Source organism: Mauremys mutica, chromosome 2 (genome assembly GCF_020497125.1).
Source record: "Mauremys mutica isolate MM-2020 ecotype Southern chromosome 2, ASM2049712v1, whole genome shotgun sequence".
Lineage (NCBI taxonomy): Eukaryota > Metazoa > Chordata > Testudines > Geoemydidae > Mauremys > Mauremys mutica.
Genome location: NC_059073.1, coordinates 293,655,721 through 293,667,383, shown reverse-complemented (window position 1 = coordinate 293,667,383; position 11,663 = coordinate 293,655,721). Strand labels below are relative to the sequence as shown.

General features: G+C 52.0%; 1 protein-coding gene across 2 annotated transcripts; it reads right to left on the bottom strand.

The window, feature by feature from the left end:
- Window positions 1-2,299: 2,299 nt before the first annotated feature.
- On the bottom strand, window positions 2,300-10,474 carry LOC123364569 (zinc finger protein 271-like). Of its 2 annotated transcripts, XM_045006796.1 has the most exons (4): window positions 10,341-10,474; window positions 8,319-8,445; window positions 6,122-6,226; window positions 2,300-5,284 (listed from the first exon to the last, which is right to left on the bottom strand). In XM_045006796.1, exons 1-4 carry the CDS (start codon window positions 10,365-10,367, stop codon window positions 3,078-3,080), a joined length of 2,466 nt encoding a protein of 821 aa, XP_044862731.1. In that variant the 5' UTR covers window positions 10,368-10,474; the 3' UTR covers window positions 2,300-3,077. The 2 variants fall into 2 exon arrangements, with proteins under 2 accessions (XP_044862731.1, XP_044862732.1); XM_045006797.1 differs by lacking the exon at window positions 6,122-6,226.
- Window positions 10,475-11,663: the final 1,189 nt, after the last annotated feature.

Genomic DNA, 11,663 nt, shown 5'->3' with positions numbered 1-11,663 from the left:
TTCTCCCTCTTGTTACCTACAGTAAAAACCAGCAGTCTTTTAAGTAGGTGGCTGAGCCAGAAGCAAGGGGAGGTCTGTATTGCGGAGGCTGGATGCTGCTCACCACACACCTGCTGGCCACCCAGATACCCAGTCGGCTACGCTCCGATGCCAGGCTACATTTACTAGAACGCCTTCCCCCAGCCTATGGGCACGTCTCTTGTGGGAGGCCTGAGCTAGACATTAGTGATAATATCTTGCACATCTTGTTCTTTACAGTCTTCAACTATATATACTGGAAATTAATCCTCAACTCTACCACTAATAGGCAGCTGCCTCTGGGGTCGAACATGGCAACAGTTTAACTACATGCGGTAACACGGCAGAGCAGGAAGAATATCCCATCAGACTGAAAGAGCGGGGACAGATTTCCAAGTTGGCTGAATGCTGTTACCAGAGATGGGATCGGGCCAGGATAGCACTCTGGACACATTTCAGGAGATCTTTAATGAGGACAAGTGGTGGACCCCAGTCTTACATCTCGGCCCAATGTCAGCACCTCCAGAAGCACTGTGCCCCTTAGCCCTGGGTTCGGCGCCAACTCCCGTGGAAGAGTCACCTTTCGAATTCCCATCCCCCCTTCAGCAGCTGGTCCCCCATCCAAGTACTGACCTGGCGTGACCAAGCTTAGCGTATGAGAGCAGAGGGAGTCTCAGCCCCAGGTGAGAAAACACCCTTTAAAATGGAAGCTGCCACCACTCACGGCAGTGCTCTGTCCCCCTCCAGTGGGGGCTAGGCCACAGACAGAGGCTGATGAACCTGCTACTGCGGTGGCTAAGGCTACGTCTACACTTTTGGCAATAGGTAGAGTCCAAATGCTGCACACCCCCTAGCACAGGCATAAGCAGCAGTGTAGACAGTAAGACACTGTTTAGGTGAGTAGCATCCCCTAACTCTAGGGCATATTCACCCGACACAGGTCTCTGCAAACCCAAGCAGCACCTCCCACATCTACACTGCTAAAAATAGCAGTGTAGTGTTCTGCCTCTTCCCCATGCCAGAGCCTTTCACTGCGGCATGCAGCTACAGGCATAGTACCTGTACTCTTCATGCGGCTGTGCATGTAGATGTGTAAACAATTTTTTTAAAAAGCTCCAGAGGTGATCCCGGCAATTACAGGACAGTAAGCCTAACTTCAGGACCAGGCAAATTGGTTGAAACTATAGTAAACAACAGAATTATCCGACAACAGATGAACATGGTTTGTTGAGGGAAAGAGTCAAAATAGCTTTGTAAAGGAAAATCATGCCTCACCAATCTACTGGAATTCTTTGAGTGGGGTCACCAAACATGCGGACAAAGGTGATCCATTAGATATAGTGTACTTAGATTTTCAGAAAGCTTTTGACGAGTCCCTTACCAAAGGCTCTTAAGCAAAGCAAGCAGTCATGGAATAAGAGGGAAGGTCCTCTCATGGATCAGTAACTGGTTAAAAGACAGAAAACAAAGGGTAAGAATAAATGGTCAGTTTTCACAATGGCAAGAGGAAAATAGTGGTGTCCCACAGGGGTCTGTATTGGGACCAGTCCTATTCAACATATTCATAAGTGATCTGGATAAACGGGTAAACAGTGAGGTGGCAAAATCTGCAAACACTACAAAATTACTCGAGGTAGTTAAGTCCAAAGCAGACTGCGAAGAGTTACAAAGGGATCTCAAAACTGGGTGACTGGGCAACAAAATGGCAGATGAAATTTAATGCTGATAAAATGCAAAGTAGTGCACATTGGAAAACATAATCCCAACGCTACATAAAAAATGATGTATGAAGAAAGATCTTGGAGTCATCATGGATAGTTCTTTGAAAACATCTGCTCAATGTGCAGCGGCAGTCTAAAAACTGCACAGACTGGCAATAGGAAGGGAATAGATAATAAGAGAAAATATCAAACAGCCTCTATGTAAATCCATGGTTTGCTCACACCTTGAATATTGTGTGAAGATCTGGTCACCTCATCTCAAAAAAGATGTATTGGAATTGGAAAAGATACAGAGAAGGGCAACAAGAAACATTAGGGGTCTGGAACAGCTTCCATATAAGGAGAGAATAAGACTGAGCCTTTTCAGTTTGGAAAGGAGACGACTAAGGGGGGATATGATAGAGGTCTATAAAATCCTGACTGGTGTGGAGAAAGCGAATAAGGAAGTGTTATTTACTCCTCATAACACAAGAACTAGGGGTCACCCAATAAAATGAATAGGCAGCAGGTTTAAAACAAACATAAGGACGTACTTTCTCACACAACGCACAGTCAGCCTGTGGGACTCTTTTCCCGAGGATGTTCTGAAGGCCAAACGTGTAACAGGATTCAAAAAAAGAACTAGATAAGTTGATGGAGGATAGGTCCATCAATGGCTATTAGCCCAGATAGTTAGGGATGCCGCCCCAGGCTCTGAGTCTCCCTAGCCTCTGTCTGCCAGAAGCTGGGAATGAGCGACGGGATGGATCACTTGATGATTGCCGTGTTCTGTTCATTCCCTGTGGGGCACCTGGCATTGGCCACTGTAGGCAGACAGGACACTGGGCTAGATGGACCATTGGTCTGACCCAGCATAGCCGTTCTTATGTTCTTAGCCCTAAACAGCTGAGTCTTTTAGCCCAAGCAGGAGAGAGGCTCCTGTTGATATCCAGATATCCCAGGTTCAATCCCCACGGCTGGGAACTCACCCAGAGGCATAACAACTAGCTCATACATCTAAATAATTTCTCTTATGTCTTACGTATCCTCCAGCCTGCTGTATGATCCAAGCAAAGCTTTCCATGCAGATTCTTTGTCCGCTGCAGTCATGAGAATAACCCTAGCGCATTTTTTGAGGGGGAGGCACCCAGCACTTGACTAGAGCCCTTCTCCACTTTGGCAGTCAGCAAAGCTGGCCTTTGGAGTGACTCCCTGTCCCGTGCAGCAGCTGGCTACAGATCGTGGGCTGGCCCATGCAGGTATGCCGTGCTTCTGGAAACGGAGTCACACACTGGGTGCAGCCGCCCTGCCGTGCATTTTCTGGTGCATGATAAACGCCGACTCCACAGGGAAGGTTTTCTAGCAGTCGGTGCAGCGGAGGGGCGCACAGCGGGTGTGGATCTGCTGGTGCTTGGTCAGCGTGGAGCGGCGGCCGAAGCGCTTGTCACACAGTTTGCAGGGGAAAGGCTTCTCGCCGGTGTGGATGCGGAGGTGCTCGGTGAGGTGCGATTGCTTGCGGAAGCTGCGGGCGCAGCGGCTGCAGGGGTAGGGCCGCTCGCCCGTGTGGAAGCCGTAGTGCTTGACGAAGTCGCACTTGAAGATGAAGTGTTTCTCGCAGAGGGCGCACGGGTAGGGGCCGTTCTCCAGGTGCACCCGCCGGTGGACGTTGAGGTAGGAGCGCCGGCGGAACTGCTTGTCGCACAGGCTGCAGGAGAAGGGCTTCTCCTCCGTGTGGCTCGGCTGGTGCCTCTTCAAAGCCAGCGGGCTCCTGAAGCTCTGGGGGCAGAGGGGGCAGGGGTAGGGCTTGTCCTTGGCAGGAGCAGGCGGATGCTCCGGCGCTCGCCCTAGGATGCTCGCCCCTGGGAACGGCCTCTCCTTGAAGGCAAGTGGTTGTGACCAGACCCCGTTCCCGAGGCCCTGGGGCCAACAGGGCTCCTCTCCCTGGGGGCCGGTCTCGTGCGTGACGGTGCGAGTGTGCCTGCCAAAGCTCTGGTCGCCCACGCCGGGCAGACCCGGCCTCCCCTCGGTGTGAGACCTCTCGTGCCGCAGGGCATAGGCCCGGGTGCTAAAGCTCTTGTGGCACCTGCCGCAGGGGTAGGGCTTGGCCGCCGGGTGGCTGCGGTGGGGCAGCTTGTGGAGGGGGTCTCTGTCCCGGGCGGCCCGCAGGCCTGGCCGCGCGTGGGTCTCCTGGTGCTTGTTGAGGGTGGAGCGCCGGGTGAAGCTCTTGGGGCAGAGGCTGCACCGGAAGGGCTTCTCGCCGGTGTGCGTGCGCAGGTGGTCGCTGAGGTGGGAGCGCCGCCGGAACCGCCGGCCGCACAAGCCGCAGGGGAAGGGCTTCTCGCCGCTGGGCGCCCGCTGGCGCCTGGCCAGGGCCTGCTGCCCGGTGAAGCTCTGGGGGCCCAGGGCGCAGAGGTAGGGCCACTCCTCCAGGTGGGCACGCTCGTGCTTGGCGGCATAGGAGCGTGTGCCGAAGCTCTTGCCGCAGACGCCGCAAGGGAAGGGCTTCCCCCCGGCGTGTGTCCTCTTGTGCTGGGCCACGGGCCCCAGCGTGCTGAAGGTCGCGTGGCCCCTCCCGCTCGGGTAGGCCTTGTCCGCCTTGCAGGCCCGGCGCGGCTTTGGCGGGTCGTTCTGCCAGGCTGGCTCCCTGGGGCGCTCGGCGTGCCTCCGGGGCCGCTCCTTGGCGTGGATCTCCTGGTGCTTGTTGAGGGTGGAGCGCCGGCTGAAGCTCTTGGGGCAGAGGCTGCACCGGAAGGGCTTCTCGCCCGTGTGTGTGCGCAGGTGCTCGTTGAGGTGCGAGCGCCGCCGGAAGCCCTTGCTGCAGCGGTTGCAGCGGTACGGCCGCTCGCCGCTGTGCACTCGGCAGTGCCTCACCAGGTCCGAGCGGCGCAGGAAGTCCCTGTCGCACTTGGAGCACCACAGGAGCCGCTCTCTCTGCTGATCTCGCTGCTGCTCACCGGCCGGGGACTCGCCCGGATAAGGCTCCTCCACTATGTGAACCTGGAGGTCATCCATTATCTCAGTCTTGCAGATGACAAGACTCTGGTCTTTGCCACCGCTGGATGGATCCGCTCCCACATGAGTCCTCTGGCTGCCAGCGGCACCCAGCCACGGGCTGTAGCTTTCATCGTATTTGGTGCAGGGAGGAGCCTCTGCCTCTTCTCTGGGGGCACTCTGGTACTGCTGAGCACTGAAACCCGTTCCATAGCCGCCATCTTCTTCAATCTCTTCCTTCGCACGGCAGCGAGCCTCCTGCAGGGCGGTGCCGTCGGCCTGGAGCTGCCATCGCAAACTGCCGTCACACCGCGAAGGACACTCGAGTGGAACTTCCACCTCCCCGAAGGGCTCTGTCTTGCACTTAGTGAGGACAGCGGGAGCTTTGCCATCGACATCGCTGAGAGCAGCCTGGGGGGCCGTGTGCAGCTGACCACCCAAAGGTGAAGCATTGTTCTCCGAGCCCCACGAAACGGGCCTTTCCTCCACAGATAAAGGGAGACGCTCAGGGATTTGGATTTCAACTTCGCTGTCCTCCAGTTTCACCTTTCCACTTGCATTCAGGCATTCAGCAACTGGAAGGAAACAACACCCATCTCATTAGGCACACGGAAGAGCGAAGCCTCCCCTGCATTTCTTGACTAGATTTAATTCTCTTAGGAATTCCTAGTCACATGAATCTGAAACTAAGACATGCCCCTGAACTCCGAAAGAGCCCATATGTGAACCAGGCAGCTAGCAAGAGGAATTAACCACTGGAACAATTTACCAAGTGCCATGGTGGATTCTCCATCACTAACAATTTTTAAATCAAGATGGGATGTTTATTTTGGGGCAGTTCCCTGCCCTGTGTCATGCAGGAGGGCAAATTGGATGATCCCAGGGGCCCCTTCTGGCCTCGGAATCTCTGAAGCGAAGAGAAAGGTGGTACTTATTCAGCGGAGACACAACCATGTATTGTGCCTGAGGTCGCTAATCCCAACTTCCGTCCCATAATAAGCCAGGTCCTGGCCGCTTCGCTGACAGAACCACACTGAGCTGCCTGTGAGGAGGAAGCTTTTCTGCAGGTTTCCCACGTAAAACAGAGCTGGTTTAAAAAGTGGAAATCACAGTTTTGCTACAAATTTCTAGATGGTTTCCTTTCGTAGGGTTCAAAACTGCCCCATGTTTTGTTTTTTCAAAATCAATTGAAATTGTTAGCAACACACCAGTTTCTAATTTTTTTCATGCACCAGAAGCCTGGAGCACAATAAATGTCAGCAATTGTTCTGTAACGTCAGTTTTTCAAGAAGATTTTCCACTCCCAAAACAAGGCCCCATTTCCACAACAGAAGCTTTGGGTGTGAAGAATTTCAGCCAGCTCCTCTGCTCAGGGATGTTTCTTTTCTCTTGCCATCATTTCCCGTACTCACCCAGGGACACGGGGGCCAGGGGCTCCCGGGCAGAGGCCTCCTCCGCACGGGGCTTTCCCCCTTCCTCCGTCAGCAGCAGGAGGGCAGGTTTGGGCATATCACCACCTGCATGTTACAAACCAACCATCAGAAATAATCAGAGCCGGCCGGCGGCAGGCATATCCTTCTGCTAAGGGCTGTACAGCAAACCTTCCTGAGCCCGTCGTACGGATGCGGGCTTTCCATCCCTTCCCAGGAGAGAGGTGCCTCCTAGTGGGTTGAGACGCAGGCTTCCTGAGCGCTAATCCCGGCTCTGACCTAGACTCCCTCTGTGGCTTTGAGAGGCTTCACGTGGCCTCCGTGTCTGCTTTCCTGCCCTGGACTAGGAGTCTGACAAGCGGCTGAGAGGGGAGAAGTAGCCCTGGGCAGCAGAGGAAGCTCTACCTGAGACAGACCAGCAGATAGAGAAGTGGGGTAGGAAGGAGGCCAGGGAAACGCCGACAGGGACTGAGACTGAGCAGCCCTGGGCTGCTAGTCAGAGGGTCCTTGGACCAGAACCTGGAGCTGGAGGGGGGCCCAGGTTCCCCTACCAGCCACGGGGCAGTGGCACAGGACCTAGAGATGGAACAGAGACCATCTTAGGCAGCATCTGGACAGCTTCGTCCAGTGGGACCTTGGTCCCCCGCAAAGGGGAGACTGTCTAGTGGCGTGTCTGCAGGGCCGAGTTACACAGAGGGAGCGAAGAGAGGGAGGGACCACGTGCGAGCAGCCGAGGACACGGGCACCAGACAGGGTGAAAGCTGATTCCCAGACCTCGCCACAAGTAGGTGCATCTGCGGTGAGCGGAGCCCTTTCCAAGGAGCACGGCAATTGCTGGACGGGATCAGATCGCCTAGTCCAGTACCCTCTTTCCAAACAGCAGCCAGCACCAGCCTCAATACAAGGTGAGACACGCCCTGCAGTAGGCACTATTGGAATAACCTGCCTACAGGGGAAAAATTTTTCTTAAAGTCCCTTCCTCAGTTAAAGGCTGGCTACTGCCTGGAAGCATGAGGGTTTCTGTTCCTTCCAAACTGCTTTTTAAACCTTTGTCTGGTGTTACAGCAATATTCTCCTTATCCGTATAAACACCCAGTCCTTTTTTGAAACTGGCCAAGTGTTTGGCCTTAATGATATCTTGTGGCAATGAGTTCCACCGGCTGTTTTACCACTGTCAGCCCTGAAGAGCTAATAGATTGCACATACAGGCAAGAAAAGCTGCACCTCATTCTGCCTCATGGATTCCCAGCAAAATTACCAGTTAAATCCCTATTTCAGGATCTTTACGGCTCGCAGAAAAAACACAGCCTGATTTTTCAGAAGCTAGGTTGAGCCTGCAGGGCTGAAAATGAGGCAGGGGGGTTAGCTAAGCCCATTCATCTGGAAGCTATTTCTGGGAATAAGTGGCCAATGCTAAAGTATCAATTTTAGGCACTTTTATGAAAAACCAAGAACAAAATTGTTAGTGTTAACAAGAGGGAACTCCGTTCTGTAAGAGGGTAACGTTTAAAGGCCAAATAGATGAACACTGAGGGTTATTTACAGAGGTGGCCCCTCATTTATGCAAAACCAAAAATCTTCAAGACACCAGAGTGAAACAAGTTGGGAATCCCAGTTCCCAACACGGCAATCACAAAAAGCTGTCAGCACAACTGCCACCAAGTGGCTCTGACTGGTGGTCTCATCAGATTGACTAGACCATGGAGAGCGACTCCCCTCTCCTCCAGGATGTTTTCATGCTGGGAGGGTGGGACAGCACTGGAACAGAATGTGAGAAGCAGGCACTGCTCCTGCTCCCCTGCTTTGTAGATAAACAAGACCTAGCTCGTAGGGTTTTTTTCACCAGTAGATCTCAAAGCGCTTCAACAAAAAAAGATCGGTATCATTGGGATAATGATATTGACCTCCTCTGGGAAGTGCTTTGCATTTTACAAATAGGGAAACTGAGGCACAGAGGTGTGAAGTGAGTTGCCCAAGGTCAAACAGCAGGCTAGTGGCAGAGCCAGGACTAGGACCCAGATCTCCTGAGCCCTAACCCACGGCTCTATCCACTAGGAGACACTGCCTTCCGTTTCCAGGGCTGCCAAGCCCACACCCTTCATTTGAAGATTAAAAGGGCGGAAAAAACTCTCAAAGCCATTCAGACGTGACAGCTCCCCATTAAAGTACAGTCACTTACCCAGTGATACCAGTATCTCATAGTTCTCTCTCATCACGTCCCAGTACAGCTCCTTCTGCCATTCCGCCAAGATCTCCCACTCCTCCCGGGTGAAACTGACTGAGACATCGGCAAATGACACTGGGACCTGAAATCACAGGAAATGATTATTCATATGTACTGCAGTCGCAGCTCAACATGGATTTCAACAGCAGAACCAAGAAGAAAACATGGACCTTTATGTTCCGCCTTTTTTGCATGATTGGGAGGAGGAGGAAGAAATATGAGTTTTGGTTTTCTAACCGCAGGAAAAGTATCCTTTCCCCCCTCCATGAGTCTCTCCCTCAAACACCAGCAGAATTCATTTGTTCTCTTTCCTTCATTTGCCTTTCGGTTGAGATTCGAGCTCTCTCCAACGTTTGATTTTATTTGATGAATTTTTTAAAAATTATTTGACAAGTCTCACCGGCATTCGTCCTGTGAAGCTGGGCAAATAATGAACATATACAAAAATGAGCCTGCCATGAATATGTTAGTGGAATAAAATGAACACATTATTTTCATTACTCACCCAGCTTTGACTGAGATCAGACCTGAAGTTTCAGGGGGAAAAACACCCCAAGAAATTGTTATAAGTGTTTTAAAAGAATTTACCTCTCAAAAGACACCACATTGAACAGTCATTTCCCCAAAAGCTGCAGTATCGCTACTGTCAACTGGAGTGGTTTGGACTGGTGCTGGAGAGTGATGCATGTTTTAGAGAGAGAACAAAGAAATGCCTTCCCAAACCTAACTAAAGCATTCTGTTTATCTAGACAGGTGCAGGGCTCATCACCAGGGTACTCACGGTAGCTGTCACAAGTGTTATATTATTATTTAAGTCATATGCAAAAAACAAACACCCAGGAGCTTCCATATAAATATGCACAATAATTGCATGTGTTTTTAAAGTGGCGATCAATGATTTGCTATAAGATGACATTGTAAATCACGGATGATCACAGACATTTTACACACTGTATTAACATTACACAGCGATCTCGCAGCAAAGGTGCGCACCATTTTCAATTTACCATGCATGCACCAGGGACAAGACAGGTGGGGAATTTATCAAATCACCTGATGATTCCTGAAGTCATTTCCTCACCAAGGCCATGTTTAGCATTTGGCCAATCGGACATTGCATCAAAATCACTCAGCCTATCTCATTCAAGCTTGTTGCAAGTCCTGACCAATCCGCACCTACAGAGTCAACATCCCAGGTCGCACTTTGGTGCAAGTTTTCCCAATTTAATAAAAGCTCTGAGCACTATTTGTGTATTCAAGCAGACCAATTACAAATTTCAGCTTCCTGCTTCTGCCTCTTGAAATGGCTGTCCCGGTGGGGACTGTGAGAATTTGGTGGGGATGTGTGGGAAGGGAAGGGCTGCAGAATCAAACAGAGCACCCCCCCGATGGGGACAGCGTATCCCCATTTAGCATCCAGGGTTTTACCTGGTCACTTCGGGGGCTGATCTTGCACTCTTTGCCCAGGTGAAACCCACTGAAGTCACTGGGAGTTTTGCCTGAGTGAGGACAGCAGGTTTGGGCCATCAGACATATTTGCAAATTATTTTTGCCCACACCAAAGCATTGTTAAATATGTCAAATGAGAGCGTTGCTTATCCCCCCCGCCCCCGTTCTGTTCATGACATTTATCGTGTCGGTTTTTAAAATGACACGATTTCATTCTGGGCTTGCCGAGTTTAAAAACAGGCTTATGTTACAGTGAAGGCTGGTCTCTCTTTATTTCTGAAACCAATCGCACAGGCTTCCCCGTGGTTGGTGTTTAAAACGTGAACACGGGTGCAGTTAACAAAGCCATAGCTGGAGGGCAGCAATTTTTGTAACTATTAATTATTAGTAGTATTATTATTGTCATGCACAGTGCAGAGGCCGAAGGAGGGAAGTCCCAGCGCCCTGTTTGCTGTTTTTATGCTGCAGCATCACCTGCCAAGCACAGGGGAACAGGCCAAGCCTAGAGTCTGAAGATGCATTTCCTACCTGCAAGGCAGAAACCCTTTCAGACATTTTCCTTCCACCTTCTCAGCAGCCCCAGGCTGACAGAATCTCTGCAGCAGCAGGAGCCTGGCTGAGCAGCTCCCCGGGCCCGCAGCTGCATTCAGGGTGGCTCTGGCTTCCTGTCGCTCACCCACGCTGCAGCAGCTCTGACTCCTGGGCAGCGCAGGCAGGAGGAAACCCCCTCCCATTGGTTAGCGGGGAGAGGAGGGCGGAGGAGACACACGCGTGATGCTTGCGCCCTCCCTAGAACATCCCGCTCCCAGGGTGAGGATAGGCCGCCCCCTGGTGGACGTTGGGAGGGGGAACTTGGAACGATCATTACAGACCAAAAAAACCCAGCGAATATTTTCACTCCATGCATCTGATGAAGTGGGGTTTTTACCCACGAAAGCTTGTGCCCAAATAAATCTGCCAGCAGCCTCCTCATTGTTTTTGTGGATACAGACTAACACGGTTACTCCCTGATAGGTAATAGTTTGCACTTCTGCAGCGTTTGAGGCACTGAAAGGCTTTAGGTAAAGCTCCCAGCATCCCTTTGAGATGAGTCTTATCCCCCCTCCCACCCCTGACAGGTGAGGAAACTGAGGCACAGGGGACTTCAGTAACTTGTGTCTGTCTCTCTGGGCTCTTCTACAGCACCCATCGTGGGTATTTAAGCCAACACCATTCAGGACACACTTCTGCTTGGCATGCAGGGCTGGGGCTGAGTGGGTCGGGTTTGTGAGTGCAGGTCCCAGTGACATTGGCGATGTCTCGGTGCACTTCTCCTGGGGGGAGCGGGAGATGCTGGCAGAGCGGCAGAAGGAGCTGTACCGGGAAGTGATGAAGGACAACTATGGAATTCTGGTCTTGCTGGGTGAGCCTCGGGTGTCCTTCTCTTCGAGCAGGGGGAGCTGTGAAATAGCCAGAGGGCTTTTCTCTCAGGGCTGCGGTCAGCGTGTTCGGATGCATTAGAAATCTGTGCACCCTCCAGCGCAGAGCGCAGTCATTGTAAAATGACTGGCCCAAACCCTCCACTGAAGTCATTGGGCCTATGCTGATTTACAACATCGTAGGATCTGGCCCTTACTTGCAATGCAGTCTGACTTTACAGCATACCTGGTGTTGTGCCGGTGCAGAGGAAGGCACAGTTCCTGCCCCAATTAACTTACAGTCTGAGTCAGGCAGTGCTGTCCAGCCATATAACAGAATAGACGATCCGAGCATCAGCAGATACTGGTTTTCCTTGTGCTATCCTTACACCCTCTCTCCTCGGCCAGTCAGTGGTGCCAGGGTTTGTAGGAGAAGGGATCTGATGAGAGCAAG